The sequence below is a fragment of the Diadema setosum genome, chromosome 13 (assembly GCF_964275005.1).
Source record: "Diadema setosum chromosome 13, eeDiaSeto1, whole genome shotgun sequence".
In the NCBI taxonomy this organism is placed as follows: domain Eukaryota; kingdom Metazoa; phylum Echinodermata; class Echinoidea; order Diadematoida; family Diadematidae; genus Diadema; species Diadema setosum.
The window spans coordinates 35,378,404-35,401,610 of record NC_092697.1 but is presented as its reverse complement, the minus strand read 5'-3'; the positions used below and the strand labels follow the sequence as shown (position 1 = coordinate 35,401,610).

Here is a 23,207-nt window from a genome sequence, read left to right as displayed (position 1 = left end):
ACAACTGTATACTTGAAGAATTTCATCATGTGTTTTGATATTTATATACATAAATATATTTATATTATATTTTTTAATTTTCACATTTTTTCCTCTTCTCTCTTTCTCCCTCAAATCAAACCAAAAACAAAAAAAACCTGTCGTCTGTCCTCTCGATCCTCATCCGTCCGCTGTGCCCCTCTTCGCTGTTGCATCCTTCAACTTCCGCATATAGCTGGTTACACCTCAAGCCCTTTTTACCCTTTTCGGTATGCACTTCATCATACACATCCATTTTTTTTTTCATTTATTTTTTAAAATTATTATTGTCATTATTACCATTGTTGGTAAGAGTAGTAGTATTGTTTTTCCATAAGGAGTTTGTGCCTTGATTTCAGAAAAGAAAAAGGTGGTGTGTGTATTACTGGCCAGCCCCCGTGCTGTTTTGAAACAGATGATCGTGAAATAATGAAGCAAACTTAGCAACTATCTTTCAGACAAGGGATCTGTATTGCTTTCAAAATAAAAAAATAAAAAAGAAAGAAAAAAAAAACCAGAATGGGAAAACCCCACAAAATTGTATCATTTTTAATGCGCAGTTATGCTAGGCATCAAATACCTCACGCCATCACAGACTGTGAAGATGTCCTTTTCAAGATACGAGTCAAGAGTCACAGAATGAGTTTTATTCTACAATCTTGAGTGGTATGGAGTTGTCCAGCTTTGAATTCAAAGGCACTGCTTAGTTTTCTAGAAATGTGGCAAACACTACATCAATTGATCTCAATATAATCACTCATTCAACAAGTGAATTGTGATCATAGTGTACTGAAGGGGGCTGACCAGTAAAGTGTTCTTGACAACTTTAGGTCTGGTCAATTTTTAGGAATAGAGAAATTGAGATATGCCATGTGCCAAATTTGTGCAGACCAATGTTTGTAGGCTGCACACCTCCCCCACTGATCTAACTGGCTAAATATCAAAAGTCAATCACTATCAGAGATTTGCATAAATGAGTTCAATTTCAAATGAATCTGAAACCAGCGATAACCTTTTCGCTCATGGTGAGTATGAATAATAAGAATAAAATCAGAATTTTAAAGGACGGCTAACTGTGGAAAGAAAATTGATACTACTTCCTGTTCGGATAAAATCCAGTCTTCTAGAATGTTTCAATTCTACTCCATCTTTATATACTTTTCACCAGATTGTATTTTTTTCTCTCTATTCTTAAAGTCAGAAACATGTTTCTATGCTTCAAACACCCTGACTTTCATTTGGATCAGTGCACTTTTAACCTTTGTTTTTGAAAATTGAAATTTGAAATATCAGAAATGATATTTTTAATCAGTATATTTAATGTTAAAATAAGGAAAAAAAAAAAGTTTAAATGTGTTCAGCAGTCTTGTGCTTTAACTTAGTATACCAGTCATAGCTAGAGATGAAATTTGTATGATTTTTTTTTTTTTTTGCACAAATTTTATGTAATTTTATTCCTGAGGTCATTGAATGGTGTAAAATTGCATATTATGGTAGCAAAACTGGGTAAGACTTTCTAGTATATCATCAATCCAAAACACATGAGTAGGTTATGGCTTTGAAATACATGTTTGAATGAGGGAAAAAACAAACAAGTATTGTATGTCGATAATTGTTTGACCTGGTAAAGCATTTGAGAAGTAACAGTTCCACTTTTTGGATGCCAAAGCCCAAATGGAACTTAATTGCAGATTTAAAAATAGGCGCAAATTCAACCGTTTATTTTCTGGCACAGTTTTGTAATGCCACTCTAGGCTGCAGAAGATATATTATGTGTAAGAATCAAAGAGATGAGTAATATTTGTGGCAGGGTAGTGAGTTCGTTCTTATTTTTATAAGCCAGGGGAAACTATGACTAATTTCAGTTCTGTGGATGACTTCAAATCATTCTGATGAGTGAAGGAGAGAAAAAATATTTAGATAGATTTTCATCATCTTCATGTGTTTGTGCATAGTGATTGTTCTGTATCAATTTGATTTTATGATTTGACATTGTATGTATGTATTGTTATTATTCAATGTTTTGTCCTTATTTTTTCAATAATCTCTGCTGTGATTTTGACATTTTTGTCTGTTTGCCGTGCATGACACCAATTCCCTACGCCTATTTATAATTTATCTTAAAGAAAGAAGAAAATAAATGAACAAATAAACAAATATACAAGTAAATACATGAGTACATGAAAGCAGAGTTTTGAAAGAGTGTTTCTGTAAATTATGACCTGTCACATTTTTGAGATAGGTGTCAATGCCAGAGACACAGGTATTGCATAATAAGCCAGTATCAGTCCACCCCCTGCACCTGCTGAACCAAATCTGATCCAACTTTATAAAACACCTGTTGTGAATGCTTGTTTCTAAAATGGCAAACTAACGCTGTTTGCTCCCAGGATAGTAAAATGTTCCTTCCTCCTCCTGACTTCTTTTGAATATACATATATATTATATCTGCATGGTTCTGTTTCTTGTTGTTCTTTTCTCCTCTTCCTTTATTTCACGCCAATATGGGTGTAGTAACTGAAAAGGTCAAGAAATGGCAAGGCCCTTATCTGTGGTTTGTTCATGATTTATAAAACCGTTTAAGATTCCCATTTTTTTTTCGTATCGGTTTATTCCTCAAATATCCCAATTGGTGATGACATTAAATTCATTTGGCCGGGAAGATCAAGATTTGTATTGAACAAATTTGGTAGAAAAATCACAATTGGAAATGTTTCACTTTCATGTGACTCAAATCATGATAGCAGAATATTTTCAAGCGTGAGTTTGAATGACTGATAGACACCCAGACGAGTTTCCTAATAGACGATGCAATCCTGAAAGACTTTGAACACCAGCCAACACGTTTCTTAAGGCAATGAGTGAACTTCTCTGCCCCAGTGGCTCCCCTTTAAATCTCATCTCGATACTGACTCGGTCTTACACTCCACACCTCTAATCTTGTTCTTGGAGATCATCTTATTAAATCTGTTGTGCACCTGTTTTTTTTTTCTGTCTCTCCTTATATCTCCTTTGCTTTTCTTTAAATGTTTGTTGTTAACAATCATCGGCTGGTGCATGATCTTGCAAAGTGTGCAATCGACTGACCTTATCTTGTGTGGTCTCTGATTTTTCTTCTATTCTTGTATTCATGGAATAGAATAAATTGCTTTTAAATGTAGCATACTTGCATGGCTGTTATACTGTGTGTTTCATTTTTTAACTGACATAGGTGTTTATTCTGTTGCTAGAGTGCAGTCTTAAATCTTTTGACGATCTCTCTGTTCGTGGTTCGTTTGCATATTTCATTTTATTGTATTTTAATTTTTTTTTCTTTTGCAGGTGTATACGGAGATGTTCAGCGGGTAAAGATTCTGTATGAGAAGCGTGATAACGCCCTCATTCAGATGACGGATGCCAACCAGGCTCAATTAGGTATGTAGGCGACCAAAACGAGACAGCATTCACTTCATCTGTTGTCATAATGAACTCATAATGCTAAGCAAGATTGCTTATATAGAATGACAGTGAAGAAGATACAAACATATACGTGTATATTTACCTCTTTTCCACTCCTTTACATTGTAAATATTCATGTTTTAGTAAGTAGAAAAAACAGACTACACTGTATATGAGATTAGGCCATGAGTTTTCCATGCTTTTTTTTTTTCTCGATGTAGGGAATGATAGAATTATGTTATGTATAGACACTGGATCAATCCAGAAATAAAGATGAATGTTGAATGGTTTTTACAGAGTGCTTATTTACAACTGTTCAATGGTGTTAACTTGAAGTATGCAGACATAATTAGGGAAATATTACTCATGTTTCTTTGTTGTTTTTTTATGGTACACAACATCCAAGGATTGAGTTCTATTTTCAGTTCAGTAAATGTACAGAATATGTATGAGAATTGGAAGTTTAATGAGCTTGACCAAGTACTTCACTTAATCCTTTGACGACGAGTCCCTAGAATACTCAGGCAGGTGTCTATGCGAAATGCTTGTTATAGCAAAATCAGTCCGTCCTCAACAGGTTAAAGGGATAGATGCACATTGGTATTGACAACATATTCAAATGTGCCGGGCAGAATTTTTTATTTTGTGTATTATGTGCGTGCAAAAAACTCATATATATGAACTCCATGATTCTTCATGAATATTTGTGCAAGTTAATGACCGCAATCACTCGATCATTTCACAGCCATGAAGCACTTGTCAGGAGTGAAGCTATACGGCAAACAGATCCGTGTGACGTCGTCCAAGCATCAGATGGTTCAGCTACCCAAAGAAGGCCAGCCGGTAAGGAGAGCGGCGGGTCTGCCGCCATCTACAGGCGTCATTTTATTTTATTTTACTCAAATCGGCTTTCCATTCATCAGTCTCTACGTAGAGTAATACAAGCCTGTATTGGGTTTGATTGCAGATTTGATAATGAGCTATTAGTGTTTTTGGCTGTAATCATGCTGACTTGAAAATAGAATGACATGCCACAGCTGCAGAAGCTGTGAAGAGTTTTTCTGCTACGTGAAATTTGATAGACTCTTCAAGAGACAGGTGGCTAGTAGTTTTTGTGAAATAGACTGCTGGTAGAAGTTAAGGGCACTACCATATCTGCCTGTATTGCCTCAATTTTTGATAACGAGTCCTTCATTTTGCCAGAAACTACATGTATGAAGTCCTTGTTTGCTTTCCTGTTGCTAGGATGCCGGTCTGACCAAGGACTTCAGCACGTCGCCGCTTCACCGCTTCAAGAAGCCTGGTTCGAAGAATTTCCTGAACATCTATCCACCGAGTTCAACACTCCATCTCTCAAACATTCCGTGAGTTCCCTTTTTTTAAAAAGTATTTTGTTAATTTGAGATATTTGCAATTAAAGCTGCTAAATAAACAAGGAAAATTACAAGAAAATATGGGATATTTTTCATCATAACTTCTAGAATAAAACATGTTATGTAACAAGCGAGGTATCACTGGAAAGGTTTCATTTTGCTTTATTTGATGATAGACTTACTTTAAAAATGTTTAAAAATGGTGTTTAACCCATTTTGCAACCAAACTCTTCACATGTAAATGTATCTTGTGCTCTGCCGGCGCTACAACTATTTATTGTAAAGATGATGAGGATAATGACAACCTGTTATTCTTTGAGCGATCTTTCACAAAGATTGCTGTTAGGACATTCATTCTGTAATGCTTCATAATGTGGAAGCAGTCAATCATTGACTACCTTACGTAGAGATGGTGGACTTACGACCTTCTGGCTTTGCAGCCAATGTGTACGAAGACATGTTAAAAGTATGAGGTGCTCAATGTTTTTTTTATTGTGTGTGTTTTGTTGTATCATTGTTATGTGACCCTTGACCTTCACTGCTTTCTTCCTGGTAGGCCCACTGTTGATGAAGACACATTAAAAGATGCATTCAGTCAACATGGTGCTGTGGCCAACTTCAAGTTTTTCCCGTAAGTACTTAACTGTACTGACACAAGAACTTACATCGTAGTGATTAAATTGCCAGTCATTCTTCTCCCACATGGTCAGGAGAGAGTTGGAATGACACCTATTACACGAGGGAAAAAAAGGAGAAAAATTATATGAAATTTGAAATAGATTGATATACAGAATCAGAAAGGAATGATCACATTACTGCTACATTTTCATGTGTACTGTAGGCTCGTGCATAATTTCCACTTTATTCTATCTGTTGATTGCATCTGTTGATTACATCTGTTGATTGCATCTGTTGATTTAATCTGTTGATTGCATCTGTTGATTGCATCTGTTGATTGCATCTGTTGATTACATCTGTTGATTGCATCTGTTGATTGCATCTGTTGATTACATCTGTTGATTGCATCTGTTGATTGCATCTGTTGATTGCATATGTTGATTGCATCTGTTGAGTACATCTGTTGATAGCATCTGTTATTACATCTGTTGATTGCATCTGTTGATCGCATCTGTTGATTGCATCTGTTGATTGCATCTGTTGATTTCATCTGTTGATTGCATCTGTTGATTACATCTGTTGATTACATCTGTTGATTACATCTGTTGATTACATCTGTTGATTACATCTGTTGATTGCATCTGTTGATCGCATCTGTTGATTGCATCTTGTATTTTCACATTTCTCATAAAACCATTTTTGTGTGCCCCGATACATGTAGTAGATAACAACAGGAATGACATGTTTGTTTCTATTTTCCCGTCCAACAGGAAAGACAGGAAGATGGCTCTTATTCAGATGGGATCGGTAGAGGAGGCGACACACGCCCTAATTGTGAGTAATGCCCCGCCCCGCCCTCTTTCCAGAAACATTACCCCTCTCTTGTTTTGAACATCATCTAGGTAGATTGTAGATCAAAACAACCCCAAGCTTAAAGAGGAAATTAACCGCCCCCCCCAAAAAAAAAAAAGAGTAATAATAATAATAAACTTCAAAAGGAAAGAGAAAAATATTTCCTACAGAACGATACAAAAATGACAAAAATCTGATCAGAAATAAGGAAGATACGACATTTTGAAATATCACATTTTTCTCTGAAAACATTTCTTGACCAGTCCTTATGAATATTTAAATGAGTAAGTTGATGATGTCAAACCATCACAATGTTTCACGTCTGTTATTTATGAAATTTGGGAAAATTGTTATTTTTAGGTAATATAAATTAAAGCACGTTTCCATACCAAGATATATCAAAGTTAGAATTTGTTCTTTTTTGTTTTGGGTGGTTTTAAGCCAAGTTTTATATTTATACAGCTAAGATATGAGATTTTTGCCATTTCTGTATATGAAATGAATAAGAAATTGTGAGAGCGTGACATTGTCAACTTGCTGATTTGAATATTTGCAAGGACTGCTCAAGAAGTGTCTTCAGAAAAAATTTTGAAATTTCAGAATGTCATAACTTCCTTATTTCTTATCCACTTTTGATCATTTTGCACTGTTTTGCAGGGAATTTTTTTTCCTTCTTATGAAATGGATAAAATTTTATGGTAGATTTCTTCAAGATACAACTCAAATCATCATCAGTACACCAAGCATGAGTATATCAAATTAGTGATCATTTGCAGTACTTGCAATAGCAAGAAGATTTCATGTTACAAGTCCCAGTGTTTCAAGTGTTTTCTCATCAGTAATTTGTCCCATTTTTGCTGGTTCTCCTTTCAGGCAATGCACAATTATCAGCTGGCTGAGTCCAACCATCTCCGAGTGTCATTCTCCAAAGCCCAGATCTAGGCGGCAGCATCGTGGGCGGCGGGGGAAAGAAATCAAACGGATAGAATTACGCGAAGCAGTACATCTACAAGCACAATAGGTCACCCTTGTGGACCGCCGATGCGAGAGAGTGAGAGAGAGAGAAAGCAAAGATGTTTTTTGTTGTTGTTTTATGGAGAATTCACCCATTGTGCCATTAATATTGGGATCACTCAATGCAAATACGACGTACAGCGAATTAAGAGAAGAACAATAGTCTTTGATAATCGTTTCCCTTTAACCCCCGTGAGCGAGCAGGAGATCGGCAGGGGACTTCTACGGGAAGAAACCGTTGCTCGGCAGAACTCCGAATTGAACGGCGTCGCTCTGGACCGCACTTGACACTAGTGACGCGAGTTTTTTTTTTTTTTTTTTTTTTTTTGCTGTAAATGTGGCAAGCAGATAGAGGCACAGTACAGCTTGTTTGTGTAACTTATACATCATCTTGCATGTGTACTCACAGGGTGTTTCTGTCCCTTGAATTTTTGCTTTTCATTTGATGATTTTTTTTTTTTTTTGGTTGCTTTTGCGTGGTGTTATTCAACCTCTCCCCTCCCCAATGCAAAATCTTCTCGTCGTCTTGAATCCACTACAGTGGCGTTTGAAGTTGCAGAGTGTTTCTGTGAAACAGTTGCAACTGAGGTGCGTTCTTGTCATTTCACTTATTGTTATCATTTTTATTTTTTTGTGTGGGGTACTCTTGACTACAACTTTGTGGCAATATTTTGTGACAAGAACCTCTTAGAAGCATGTTGCAGAAGTTATCTAAGGCGCACTGTTTACCCATTTCCCGGTCTTTGGCTTAGAGTGATACATTGTATATAGATTAAAACTTTTAGGAGAAATTTAGATGGATTAGGAAGATTTATTGACAATGTACGGATCGCTCATCTGCTTTCTGGTGTACGAGCTATCGATTTCTGTTTGAAAAATGTTTCTCGATTATCTGCATGAATTCATTTTCTGGGAAGCGCCATTTTTTTTTTTTTTTTCGCGCTTCTTATCTTCTGGATTGTACTGTGTTGTGGTGTATATTTCATTGATTTACTGCATATTCTCTCTCTTGTATCATTAGTCCCAGATATAGCGGATATTGTTGTCCCGAAAACATGTCTAGGATAAGCCATCAATGTCACGTCAGTTTTGATGATTTTGAAATCATGCGATTTGGTCAGAGAAGAGGAATTAGTTGACCTTTGGTTGATCACCTTGGTTATGTCAAGTTTCTAATCTCTGTATGTGTATAACTCGAATTTGCTTCTCCATGTGCTCCAAGAGCAATATCCTTTAATTAACTTTGATTCTGTGAGAAAGGAAATCAACTTCATCACTTCTTGCAAAGCAAATTCTCTCTTGAGTGGTTTTTTAGATCTTAGGTTTTTTGTTGTTGTTTTGTGTTGCTGTGCATGCTTTACTAGCATAATTCTCTCTTTCAAAGAAAAAAGAAGGGAAGAGAAATAAACAAGAAGAGTGGAGATTCAGTGTCATTCTCCGAATTAATGGTGGGTAAACACGTAGCAATTTTCTGTGGACAGTTAGAAAGTAGGGACTGACCGCTTGTATCGGTGAGAAACTGACAGAAGAATCAACATTCCATTTTAAGTGTTAGCGCAACCCTATTATTTTCCGTGTTCCATTTTAATGCTTGGCAAAGCGTGAAAACGTGCCTAACAACCACGGGAGTTGTCTCTGCCGGGAAGTGAACAAGTTTGAAGGTGATGCGATGATGGTTCGGCTCGTCGAAGCAATAATAAGAGAAAACTTTAAAACACAGACATGAAGTCAGGTGCTGCATGTATGACAGTGTTCTGCAGTGCTGACTAGGGGATAGTCTGCCCGCTTCAGACCTTGTCGTTCAATTTATGACATCCCGTATACCCGATGTCCGTGTGAGCATTGCTTTTTGTGTAGCATGCATGCCTTAAGTGGATGGTATAACATCGCGTCATTGATCCCGCAATATTTAAAACATCCACTCATTGAGACAATCATTGAGTCAAAAGAATGGACAGCAATTCAATGGAAGAGATACTGTGCGGTGTGGTTGTTTTTTTTTTTTTATTTGTTAAGGCACAATGAATGGAGCAAGAGCTCAAAATAATTGAGGCTGTAGCGTATAAATCTCCTGTTTTGAAGTGCGCTGAATTTATAACTTATATAAATGTCAATTATTCTAAACACAAAATGGAAATATGTGCAGTAATGTATTGTTCATCTACTGATTTTTTTTTTTTCCATCTAATGTATTTCGTAGGATTTTTCTCATCTTTCAAGATATGAAAATAATGCTTGTGTTGTATATTCAGAGATTGAAATCTTGTACATGTTATTTCTAGATTAGAAGATTTTTTTTTCTCTCTCTCTCTCCCTTCTTGCTATATCTGCAGTGTGATATCATGTTCATTGAGAATGAATAGGCCCAGCCGGGAAAATTATGGCATCGTAAACTTTTTCAATACCCTGCTTTTCATCTCTCTTGCTTACCCCTTTTTTCTTGTACCTATACTGTACGTACCCTTCCATTCTTAAGCAAGTGTTTTGAATAGTGTCTAGTCCATATTTCAATTGTCTCTCCTCACCCTCACATAACACCACTCTGGGTATGTCCTTTGTGCATATGGCTGCTAAAGAAGAAGATGATCGGGGAGAGTAGGAGTAGGAGGTTAATGCTGCTGTGGTTGGTTTGTTTTTCTGTGTGTTTTTCCTTTCCTTGACTTCTTATATCGTAAGGTCACATCTTAAGTTCCCGTGTTCTGGAACCCCGAGGCTGATTAAATGTGCCTTAATGCTGGGTGATGACTTAAATAGCTTCAAGTGAGTCTCGCAAGTTTTGTGCAAAAAGCGATGAATGCATCGAGAAATGTAACGAGGGAGAAGAAGAAAAAGAAAAAAAAAAAAGAGGCCCCGCTTTTGTTAAAATTGGACATGATATGTGTAAGCCACTGGACATGGGGGAAATCATTGTATAGTCTGAACATGGGGATGTGTTAAGTTAGGAAATTCGTGGATATGTTCCACGACACTTCACTTGTGTATGCATTGTGTTCACATTGTATGTGTGATGCAACCCAGCAGTGTGTATCTGATGCTTTGGATACGAATTTTTCTATTAGATCCCCCATCCGTTGCTATTCTTCTCACTATTCAACAAAGTTGGTGTATGTCACTTATTCGGTTTGTATCAAGAAGGCGCAAGGACACAAAGTGAAATGAATTATTTCTGTGTGTGAGGCATTTCATTACAAGCCTCTGAGAGAGAATACATTTTTCGCTGATTGACTTTCTGATTTTATTAATCTTGTATATGTAGTGTAAAGGCAAGTTCATATTATTCCATGTCTTTTATCTCCGTGGTATTCATAACTATGTGGCTTGTAAAATTTGACACAGGATTACAATGTAGCTTTCAGATTACTGTAGACCGTAGAGTGTACCTTTGGCTAGCTAAGATTTTAAGTAAGCAGTGGTTTTAGGTTACGTATCAATGTTACTGCTCTATTTTTTTTTCATGTTCGTCGAGGAGGAAACCCTTTTGAGAGTATTTTCCCCTTTTTTCTTTTCCCGCTCCTTTTCTCTCTCAAAGAGTAGATCGTCATTACGTGTGCATTTTGTGCTTACTTTAGAGCATTGTGCACACATTCATCATATATCTTACTTCTCAGCAGCTTCTTCATATCGAAGTTTAACACCTCTAACTTCACACATCTTTGGCTGGCAGCATGTAATGTTTATCACACGTAGAAAAAAAAATTGGCGAGTGATTTTTTTTTTGAGCAAGCATTAACACGCACACCGGTTTTCTCTGCCTCCCCCCTACTTCACTGTATATATATTTGTTCCTCCCCTATTCACATTGTGTTAAGTGAAGACAGCTTGTATTTTACATTTTTTCTTCCTCGTCATGAACTTTTTTTTTTTTAAATTCCAGTTTTGAGTTTATTACTCCTTTGTCACATCTACACCTGTGTGAAAGTAACTCACTCACCCCTGTCTGTCTAAAGCCCTTTTGATCAGACGCACTAAGTGTGAAAGGGTCTATCGCTACACTTCTCTCTATTCTGCAAGTCGTTGGCTTTGTCCACTACATCTCGTTGCTGTTATGCACACTCGGAACAAAAAGAAAGAAGTAAAAAAAGGACACACATACACACAAAAAAAAAGACCTGGAAAGAAATGCCTCCAGATATGTGACACCCTGTACCTATTGATCGAGGCCATTCTGCCCATTTCTAGGGACAGGGTGATCGCAAAGAGAGCGTGGGATGAGAAAGTCGTGTGTGATGCATTTCTTTCCAGTCATTGTAGAGGCGACTGATGCCGCTGCTGCCAGGACATATTTTGGCGTTAAGCAGTTTATGCCCTCTAAATTGTGCAAATCAGAGACAAATTTTCATCACGCTCCATCACAGTTACCGTAACCGCACCAAGCAAGACTTTATGGACTGGTATTGACCAGTCAACAGCAAGACACAAATTAAAGTTGCCTCCATTTTTACATAGATTTTCTCGCCTTGGTCTCAAAACACATCCCTGCGCATAAGACTGCAGGGAGGAAACCGCGCAACTAATGATCAATACCGTTGGGTCACATGATCAGTACCGGTCGGTCCCGTGATCCCCCGCGTCCTGACAGCAGCGTGTCCTTCGGAAGTGGTTATGAGTTGTAATTGCTTTCATTCACCCATGGTCATCAAGCCACCGTGTATCCCGCCATTTTTTATATTGAGTTTTGACTTTCTCCTCCTCCTACGAAACGTTTATCCTTTGTTAATTTTTTTCTCTCTATTTTCTCCTATTTCTGCTAATAAACTCTCAATACTGTGCGAAAAAAATCTTCTCTCGTGTCCTCCTCTCCTCTCTCTGGCTCTTCTCCGATCATGTATTCTCTTTTTGAAAGAACAGTCGTATTCTCTTCAGTCTTGTATTCTGCTGTTCTTTCTTCATTGCAACATATGTTTGTGTGTGTTATCTCAAGTGTGAGGCTGTGTTTTTTTTTTTTAACTTCTCTCATTTTTCTCTCTTTTCGTGAGGTTTGTTTTCCAAATAACATTTTTGTTGCAACTTGCTAGATATCTTCTTTTTTTTTTCCTTCAAGTAACCAATTTGTTAAGTGCATCTTTTTTTTCCTTCGTGTTCTCAAATGTAGTTGTGCTAGGCAAGTCTCTCTCTGTTTGAGACAATAATTTGTGTGGTGTAACTAGAGCTAAAAGAAAATCGTTTGTACTTGATTAATTTATTGATATTATATATATACTCCAATCCCAGCCCGACATCGTCTTTCATAAACACTGGCCTCCGACCTTTGACCTCGCACAGGACGGTCAGTCTGTTGAGCACACACGAAGGGTCGATGACCACTTGCAGACATTCCTTTGACAATAATCATGATTCCTGTTTTTATACCAAAGTTTTACTTTTTTTCCGTTTCTTTTTTTGGACGTCAAGACAGATTTTAACGCACAAGGTTGTGCACCGATAAAGTAGCTCATTCAGTAGCTTTGTTCATAATCAGTCGATGAATCTTACCTACAATTGTATTCTGAGAAAAAAAACAACAACCAAACTACCACTTTTAGCAAATTTGGACTTGGAGTATTGTATAGATTTTAGGAAATATTTTAAAACATCTTTCTTTCTAGGTATGTAATAACAGGCCTACACATTTTTTTTATTATTATTATTCTTTTTTCAAGAGCCTTTCTGGGATTAAATAGAGAACGGACAGATTGTCTGTTAATTTTTGTTTTTTCTTTTTTTTTAAGGAAAAAAAACCTTGAGATAATACTAGGGGAAGAGGTATGTGCCTTATCCCCGGTATCAAACATATCTTGACTTAAGGAGATCTCAACCGGTCAGTGGCCTTCATTGCCGGCCGGACACTGGCCGCGCCCACTGATGCGGCCCATCTCCCCAGTTGCCTTGGTAACTAAAGGAGGTTTCAAGTGTGTTGTACAAAAAGAAAGAAGAAAAAAATACGTGAGAAAAAGCATAAAAAAGAAGAGATTGGATATATTAACGTGTGATTTTCATGGTAAATTAAAAAAAACTTGTTTTATACAAGAGGCTGATGGAAAGTTTGGTGCCGTTGATGTGTCTTTATGATACGTGCATGTGATTTTTCTTTCACCATATTTTTCTCCACGTTATTTTTTTATTATTTTTTTTTTTTCACTGTGAATTTAAATGCATGGTGATCAAGCTGCACATTTATGAGGCAGAGTATGACGTGGGAATGATTTGTATATGTGCACTTTGACTTGTGTGAAAGTGACCGTTTGTGTCTGTGTGATGATTGTGTGTTACAGAGGAATGGGCATTTCTCACTGCGGAAAGAAAAAAAAAAATCACCTCTACCCATGATGCAAAGGTTCCCAGAGTGCTGAAATAAAACAGGAACTATAAACAAAGTGTTGTAGACAAGAGATGATCGTAGAAAGAATAGATGTGACAAGTTAGGATCTTCCCAGCTGCAAAATGTTAAGTTAAAAGCTCAAGAACAAACCAAGCGCACGCACACACACACACACACACACACACATATGCGTCTATGGTGGAAACCGAGGACCTGTTTTACCCACAAGAATTTACCACATAACCGAGGACCTGTGTGTAAGTAGGACTCTTGTCAACCGAGACTTGTTCATATATTATCATACAACCAAGGACTTGTTACAATAATGCTAATCGAGGACCTACAACAAACATGTACCCCTACATGCAAAAGCAGACCGTTTGGAATGGTCTGCGAACCGAGGACGTCCTTGGTTCTCTTTGTGTCCCCGGTTTGAATGTATAAAGTTCGTATGTGTGTCCTCGTTTTACACCACAGGTAAGTGCACATGCACGCACGCACACACACACACACACGGACACGGACACACACAAATCAAACTGTGACCATCACATCAAGATAAGTCATTCATTTTGCTTTATTTACACTTCAGTCAATCCATGGGAATGAAAAAGATTATGTGACCAAACATCTGAAATTAAAGGTTATCAAAAGTTACATTTCTCTGCAACACATCTGCGAATATTTACTTGAAAGGACGGAAGTACACTGTAGCAATGAGCTAGCACATAGTAAGAGTTCACATACATACGTGTTGTATATCAATGGTCAAACAACAAAAATGTGCAAGTCATACTCAAAAATATGCCTCACCATGGACAGCAAATATATTTTGTTTTGGGGCTTGTATTGTACACTGTTAGATACATCATACACAAATGTCTACTGAAGTATTATTAAGCTTATACTTAGAAGTATAAGCTTATGCTGAAATGTATAAATTCTGTAGGTGATACATACATACATAACATTATCTTAGAATGAACAAGGATGAGTACTTTAAACAACTCTTTCCATATTTTCAAATCTCAAGTCTAGAAAAAAAAATTGTTGTAGGTCATATTATGTACATTCAAAATCACACAAATATGAACTAGATAAAAGAAATTTGCATCTGTCAAAGGAATTATATACACCATTAAGGGTTAAGTGCATAAATGCTATATGAATACCATGATGTAGTTCAACCAGATCAAAAGTGATGAAAAAATGGACTCAACAAACTTTGAACTGCCTCACTGCTGCGTTTTCAATTTTTTTTTTCTTTGTACAGACATGGAGACTATATATTGTAGTTTGGCATATTGTGAAACTTTATTTAGACATGTCTGAAAGGCCATGAATTTTTAGCTGGGTTGTGTGACACGTTTTTACATTCATCTTCGACTTTTGGGATCCATGCACTGGTTTGGACTATGGATAACTTGAATCACACTGTAAATATGCTGGAAAATCATTTACATATCTGATCTCTATTATTTGAGGGGAGGAAAGACAAGTATACTATCTTCTGGGAAAATCATTATTTATCTTGTAATGCATCGTTCCTAAGAAACAACAAAGAAATGCTAGTCACCACTGATTTATGCCATGTAGATGTCATATATCTGATGGGACATTGACTCAGCTTTGAAAAAAAAAGATTTACCAGAGGGCAGCCCATCCTAAGAATATGTAGCCCCAGTCAAAATCTCTGTAGAAAACAAATTCAGTTTCCACAAATCTCACTCAAAAGAAAAAAAAAATACACACAGCTTTCTGATTCCACATATCATAGAAGAGGTGATATAAGGATGATGCATGCTGGTTGTCAAGGGGAAAAGATGTTGCGGAAGGTGGATTTCTAAGGTGTTTCCAATGAAGGAAAGTCGTCTGGGTTTTCCTCCACTCGGGGCCCCGCATTCTCAAGACATAATGCTGTGGGCGTCATTGTCTGATGGCAGGATAACGGGGGCTGTGAACACCAGGCTGAAGTCCTGTAGGCAAAACACGGCAGATCAGAGATGTGTGTGAATGGAATTGCATTGATTGATAGATAGATAGTGCTAGATATATGCAAATAGATGTATAGATAGATAGATACAGTATGTAGATGGTAAGATAGATAAGATAGATGGATAGATAGATAGATAGATAGATAGATACTGCATAAGCTGTTATTTATGCGTACAGATATTTTCGCGAATAAGGTCACAGACATTTTTCGGAGATTTTTTCACGAATGGACACCGAGGCTGTTGTAAATGCTATCTATTTATCTATTACCCTAGCACATGGCGACATTTTCGTGTGTTGTTAAATTTGCGGTCCAACTGTGATTCGCAATATTCGCACAAATTAAATCCTTGCGAAAATAACAGCATATACAGTACATATATAGATTGATAGATAAACATAGAAAGAAGGATAAATACATATATATCCTGTAGGTAGGGATACAAACTTATAGATAGGAAGATGTGTAGATGATAGATCCGTAGATAAATACATAGATACATGTACGTTGATATTTAGATTAATAGGTAAATTGATAAATAGGTAGGTGGTAAACATGGAGAGAAAGAAGAGAGAAAAAGTGATTAATAGACAAGCACTTGGTGAAAATAGAGATAGAGGTGAGAGAGGGATAGATTGAGTGAAGATGGAAATAGGATAAGAAAGAATGGATGTGGATGGTAATGACGATAAAAATCACCTGAGAGTGAGATACTATAGTGCAGTCGATACAAGTGAGTCTGCATTCTTTACATTTCTTCGCAATGGGTCTGCATGGACATGGTCTCGCATACCAAACATGCACATTAACACAACAAACCTGGTGACAAGAACATGTAACAGATATAATTATGCCAAGAACTAAGAAAAAGACAGTATGGTGGGTCACATCTGCACCTGTAGAACCATTGGGGGATCTATCTGACCCTGATCGTTTCATATCTTCTGCAGATATTGCCCATAACAGTTACATGATGTCCAAAGGAGAGGTGAGACAATTACACTGGAAGTCGTAGAAGGAAGAGAGAGAGAGAGCTGTCATTATTACTTTAAAAGTCCAAAGGAATACATGTAAGTCATGGGGCTGGGCTTATAACCCCTTGAGTGTTTGGTAAACTAGAACAAAGAAATTCCTTTTGTGACTTTTACAAAATTGAAAAAAAAAGGGGGCAAAAACTAGATATGTCCGAAGAATTAACTTCCACCGTGAGATTCATAGTAACTTGAATGCTTGACTTTCTTCACTACCCCTTTGAGAGTTTAAGTGTGTATTAGATGTTAGGATGTAATGGTTACTGCTATCCATGAGACACAGAGATGGTCCTGAATAATGGGTCGTTTTAAACTTGAAGGTATGACGTGGAGCAATTTAGCTTGCAAGTTTCATAAGATGTGGAAAATCGGTGCCTTGTAGCAATGGCAGAGAGATGGGCAGTTTTGGAAAAGTAGGGTGTTCAAAACTTGACGGAAAAAGGGAGGAGCAATTTACCCTATGGGATTTGTAGGATGTTGAAAAGAGAGCTGGGGTTTATACCCTTCTAGTGTGTTTGATTCAGAGACATTGCTTACCGGTGCCTTGTAGCGGTGGCAGAGGGAGAGGCAGTCCTGGATGATGGGGTGCTCTATCAGGGTGAAGAAAGGAACCGGTTCCAGCTCCTCTGACCCGAGCTCTCGGTACACGGCTGCCAGACGCTCCTGGCTGAACGTGTCCTCCGGGTCCGAGGTGACGCTGAAGCGATGGCTGTCGCCGAGCGACGGCTGACCGTGATGGAGAACCTGTGGTCACGTGATGTCAAATTTGGCAGATCAAGAAAGATGAGAGGGAATACATGGGGAACGATGGGTCATGGAAAGTGATACAAATAAGATAAGGCAGGTAATGGGCCATGGAATGTTGCAAAGGAAAGAAGAACATGCGCACACCATACTTGCAGCAGAAATTTTTAATTAATTCTTTGCATGCTTTGAGTGCTGATTGTATCATTGTACACAATGTCCAAAGTCCCTGGCACAAAAAGGGCTCTGTGGATATGTGTACAGTTGTAGTTAAAGATATCACCTCACAAAAAAAGAAGATGGCAAGGTGGTCATTTCCTTACTGTGAGAATTCACTATGAAACCAACACACTGTCCTGAGATATGATTACAAAGAATTCCTGAACAATGAAATGTACTCATCAAAGTTGACTTCAATGATCCATTTCATTGTTACATATTTTTTCATAGATTACACAGCATATCTAAAGATTCGAGTTATTAATCTATACATTTGATACCAACAAAAATTCCAAGATTTATCAAATGCATTCAAGCTGGGTGAGAGTCATGATTAGATTCCTTCAAATCAAAAGCAGCTTGCATACCTACAGCTGCTCATTAAAGTCTTACCTGGACGAGAGCAGCAAGGGGTACTGTAGCAGTGAGAGCCACCGGTAGGATGCCCTCCTCGGGACGCCCTAGGCTCTGCTCAATGGGGCCTGTACCCATGATCAAGTCTTCCCCAGTCATCGTCTCTACCACCTGTTGGATAGAGAAATTGGGGGGGGGGGATTGGAATGAACTGTATGAATGAATTGTGAATCATTTCATGTCGCCACAAGCAAAATTAAATTATATAAATTGCTGCAACTGTGACCATTCTCTCTCCTCTTTCTATTTTTACCAAGTCTGGAATCAATCTCACATCAACCTTAATGCTGTATGTATTTCATGAACTGTTTGTGTGGCTCTTCAAGACTGCACATTTTCCACAGTTGGTGTCAGCCTGAACTCTAAATAGTTTAAACGTGTGTAGATATTGAAAAAAAAAAAGTATGTCTGAAAATTTTTTGTAGATTTGCAGAAAATTGCTTGAAAGAGACACCAACATTGTGTAAAAACCTGCAATAGTCTTGTACCGCAATGAAGTGCTCCTGAAAGTATGGTCAAGATAGGCCTTAATGGGAAATAAGAGCAGCTTATTTAGATACTTTGGGATATTAGCTTGATATACAATGTAGTTGTACCAGAAGTCAGAACATTTCCAATGTTACATGTTGCCCTGAGATACAATGATACAATGGGATGGCTATAAACACCCCCTACTCCCATCAGTGATGGAAACTTTGACTGACCTCTTTCATGGTTTCCAGCTCAGCCTTAGTATGGTTGGGGTCGATCGGCTTAGGGCGCGGCATGTGCTTGCCTGATGCCACGCTCAGGGCGCGGAAGAATCCATTAAGGGCCTCATGGTCGATGCTGAAGTACAGCAGCTGTGCGAGTCAAAAAAAAAAAAGTTAAGAAACGTTGGATGATATTAAATGGGTTAGTCAAATACCAGTTAGTGATTGGCTAAACACAGTCACGTGATGGAGGCACATTTGTTATGTTCGCCCATGGGAGAACATTTTTGTAATGTTCTCCCATGGGAAAACATTTTCATGTAACAAATGACAGAAGGACCTGGCGCGCACAGTGAATTTGGCTCTGCGCGAGCGATCGATTGCGTTGTGCTGGTGGTTGACGTTGACATATTCGACTAACCAATATAACATAACAGATGATGACTTTTGTTGTCGGGAACATGTACCAAACGTTCCACCCTCAGGGTTTGAAATGCTATTTTGGGAGGCTATAAGTCCCTCGACTTCGTCTCGGGACTTATAACCTCCCTCAATAGCATTTCAAACCCTTCGAGTGGAACATTCAGTATGTTCCCTCCCCCGCCAGTCATCATCTATATAATGGTAGACGACAACTTCAATAACTAAATCACTAAATTTTTCTCTTTAACTTATGTCTGTCTCTCTGTCTCTCTCTCTCTCTCTCTCTCACACACACATGATGAAACAAGTTTTGAAAAGATACTGTAATGTTACAAATAAAATAAGAAAACACCAGACCTAAAACACGCTGTTAGAAAAATGACGAAAAAGTATGACAAACTTAATGAATCCTCAATGAATTTTGCTTCAGTTTGAAGGATTGATAGTTGCTTATCATAACTTACAAGGTTTTGCGACACAAAATTCTGTCTTCAAGAATGCGTACTATCCTTGACTCATCCCCAGATATCTGGATGTTATCAATTTAACACAGCACTGTAAAATTCTGTATTCTTAATAAACCAAGCTCTTTCAAAATAATATCACAATATCAATTACCATGCAAATTACTTTCAATAATGCACATCAGCAAAATGGTACCTAATTCAAAATAAGTAAATCAATATCCTAAGGCTGGGAGCAGATACACATTTATGGGTAACAGTATTTACTAGTGCTCACATCCTGATGAATAATTTTGATGAGCATCGATCCTAACGCTGAAGTATAAGAAAGGACATACACTTGTACCTCAAGGCAAAACACAGACAACTATATATATCACACGATAATCCCCAATTCTACAGAACTTGAGAGTTTAAGAGAGTTGCAGTGAAGACTTGAAAGTCCAACTGATGTCAGTGACAGAAGTGAACCACGACCCCCTTAAAAAAAATTCTTGCCATGTGATTACAGGAGAGCGAAGAAGGTCTCAAAGCTGGTCTAGACAAGTTTCATTGGTGGACAGATTAACCCTAAGTGTGCTTTGAGTATTGACTGGCACAGAAATCCCCAAAGTGTTGCACACACTGTTCAAAGTCCCTGGCATAGAAAGGGTTAAAAAGGATCAGTGATTGGATTACAGTGGGATGAAGGCAGCTGAGTTAAAGGGCAGGCTAACTCACCATGTTGGAATAGTCCAGGACCGGAGGCACCTGCGAGGTGTCGGCAAATATGTCGAAGTAGAGGCGCTGGATGTGCGAGATGCGGTTAAACGGGCGGGGCTCGGAGGGGTCCTCCGGTGTCGGTGGAGGCTGGTCATTACAGTACCAGAGAGGAACCTGGGGATGGGGAGGGTTACAGCAATCAAGACATCCATGAATATCATAACTGCACTGGTAAACATTCATGCTCTGAATTTTTATACAGTTATCAGAATTCTACTTTCAATTTGACTATGAGTTTACAGATATCCAATCAGATAGAATCACATAACAAGAAATCAGTCAAAAGTCTTCAGCTCTAGAAAGCACAATGCCCATGACTACAATGACTCCTCTAAAAGCAAAAATTCAAATATATAAGTTATCAGGAACCCTAGTGTCCTGTTATGATCCTCAATGCCTTTCCTTGACAAAAACTGTTTTGATTTGAATTAATATTGATAGTGACAGGTTTGTGATGTATCTATCACCACCAGAATGTTGTATCTACTTCGATCTCAATAAATAATATAAATCTTCCCCCTCCCTCCCCCATAAAAATGGAAATAAAAAGGGAAAACACTGGGTGTGTCCATGAGATCATCACTGTCAGGAAATGGAGGTGACATGGTGTCACTAAGTGTCTATCGTTACCTGTTCAAACTGCTCCCGGGTGAGGGTACCGGTACCCAGGACGTCAGCCTTGCGGAACTCCTCCAGGGTGGCTAGCAGCTGAGCCTGGGAGGGCTGGGGCCAGGGGTGGCAGGCTTGCAGGAGGAAGGTTCTCCAGTCGATGTACTCTGAGTCTGGTGAGAGCTGACCAGCCAGGGTCTCCAGCTATGGTGTTAAGAAAAAACAAAAACATCTTGTGAATAATTGAATACCAATTTATCTTTAGAGTATGAATGAAATAATAATGATAACAATATTGCTGAATACAGTGAGAAGATCCCAATCTACCTGGATGTGCCTACCAGACAGCCACAACAAATATAAGTACTATTCAAACTCTATCAGTAATTGGTACATATTACATATTCTAAAGCACCAATTTGAGTCAAGTCGACCTGATTGGCAACTTTCTAACATTCTCTTTTCATACTGCAATGCATTATCTCAGTCCCTGTCCAAAAGTGGCAAAAATAATTCAACATTAGGTCTACATAATTTACATAGACCTCTAATGTCTTCTACACTGTGATGCATTTGTATATTCTAAATTATCATCAAGTAACATGAAGTATGTGCCCTTGAGTGTGAAAAAAAAATGATGGTTTCTACAAAATTTACATGGCACAGAGTAGGTAGTGCGATAATGCTTCATATCAGTAGATACGAATGGCACTGTGCAATAGATGACAGCATGGAAGTATCAAATGACTTCCTATCTAATAATCTTGTTAGTGTAGTAAAATCCCCTTTCACTGTGACATGCTAAAACCACAGTCTTCTGGATTTTATCCCATCTACTGGAGCCAAAACTCTTTCAAGATTACAGAAGACACTAATACAAAATCACAAATGTAGAGATAAAAATGCCATGATGAATACGCACCTGACTGATGCTGACATTCATCCAGCCATCAGGGAGAGCTTCCATGCCATGCTAGAGAGAGAGAGGAGAAAACGGCATTGCAGAAAATTATAACATCAAAATCACAGGAGAACTGAAGTTGACATCCTCTACACAACAAATATACCATGAGGAAAACTTTTCCAGCTCCCCACTGCAGCCTCAAACAGTCACATCATATATACTTTTGATATTTCAAATGAGGTATTTTACATTAAATCTCTGAGCTTCTTTGGTTAGTTCATCATGGTATTCTTCCCAGTGTATCAATCCAGTGAGAGGAACCAAACTTAGTTCTGAACTGCTACAGCATGTGTATGCCATTGGGTTTACAGCTACAGTAACAGCAGCAGTGGCACTGGAAGTGGTATAAGTAGTAGTAGTAGTAGCAGCAGCAGCAGCAGTGGCAGTAGTAGTAGTAGTACATAGTAGAAGTAGTGGTAAAATAAGTCATGTGACAAGAAACTATACTCACAGTCAAGGCAGTGAGGTCACACAGGGTGTCGATGAAGCCCTTGGCGGAGATGAAACCAGACGGGGCCGACTTGACAAACTGGGCCTGTAGGTTGATGATCTGCTCCACTGTGAAGGTATCCGCCACGGCTAACTCCATGGGGTCTGGGCGTGGTGGGGGGCTTGGGGTGCGGTATACTTTCACCAGCTGTTGTTTGGATGACGGAGATAAAAGGGGTGGGTGAGAGAGGGAGAACTTTAGGATGTTTGTTTTTCTCAATGCTGAGATTTGGTTCACAAGCACTTTCTCATAGCTACAATTTGTATATAGTGGCACAGTTATAGTATACAATCAAGAACTACACTTTTGTTCTAACTTAATGATAAGTAAAATTTCTCTGCTGAAATCAAGACTAATCTATCACAATCTCATAGTCAGGTGGCTTTGATTTACAACAAATATTCTACTATTTGCATCATGCACTTTTGTGTACACTTTGAAAACTTGGTAGAGAGTGCAACAACCACACCTATGAAAGTTTATAATGCCATCATGGAAAATACTATGTGTAATATTCTTTATCTTAGCAAGGAGAAGAATCTTAATAAATGATTTTTATTTGTGCACATGCAAATCCTATAAATACCTTGCAAATCCTATAAATATCTTGCAAGATGTTGGTGAACATACAAGCACACTAACAATATTCACAATCCATTATCAATCATAGTGACAAGCAACTATAGATGCAAAGTTCTCATCACAATTAAGCTATGCCCAATCTCAGCTGTATATTTTAAACGATCTTCCCTTCATGGGGTATAATGCTAAGGAATCATGCATGAATC

The 23,207-nt window shown here is 38.1% G+C and overlaps 2 protein-coding genes across 2 annotated transcripts in view; one reads left to right on the top strand and one right to left on the bottom strand.

Moving 5' to 3' along the window:
* The window catches only part of LOC140237278 (polypyrimidine tract-binding protein 3-like), a 33,091-nt gene extending 25,481 nt beyond the window's left edge, over positions 1 to 7,610 (top strand). Inside the window, 7 exon segments of the mRNA XM_072317223.1 lie at positions 215 to 248; positions 3,340 to 3,432; positions 4,202 to 4,299; positions 4,702 to 4,820; positions 5,386 to 5,460; positions 6,218 to 6,281; positions 7,173 to 7,610. Coding sequence (XP_072173324.1) covers positions 215 to 248; positions 3,340 to 3,432; positions 4,202 to 4,299; positions 4,702 to 4,820; positions 5,386 to 5,460; positions 6,218 to 6,281; positions 7,173 to 7,241 — 552 coding nt within the window. The 3' untranslated portion in view covers positions 7,242 to 7,610.
* Positions 7,611 to 14,164: 6,554 nt separating this feature from the next.
* Positions 14,165 to 23,207, bottom strand: part of LOC140236653 (sperm flagellar protein 2-like) — a 54,927-nt gene continuing 45,884 nt past the window's right edge. The window contains exons 36-43 of the mRNA XM_072316572.1: positions 22,381 to 22,566; positions 21,888 to 21,938; positions 20,987 to 21,169; positions 20,315 to 20,470; positions 18,720 to 18,857; positions 17,995 to 18,126; positions 17,176 to 17,382; positions 14,165 to 15,587 (exon numbers count right to left, since the gene is read on the bottom strand). Of these exons, the coding sequence (XP_072172673.1) occupies positions 15,516 to 15,587; positions 17,176 to 17,382; positions 17,995 to 18,126; positions 18,720 to 18,857; positions 20,315 to 20,470; positions 20,987 to 21,169; positions 21,888 to 21,938; positions 22,381 to 22,566 (1,125 nt within the window). The 3' untranslated portion in view covers positions 14,165 to 15,515. The remainder of the gene's footprint in view (positions 15,588 to 17,175; positions 17,383 to 17,994; positions 18,127 to 18,719; positions 18,858 to 20,314; positions 20,471 to 20,986; positions 21,170 to 21,887; positions 21,939 to 22,380; positions 22,567 to 23,207) is intronic.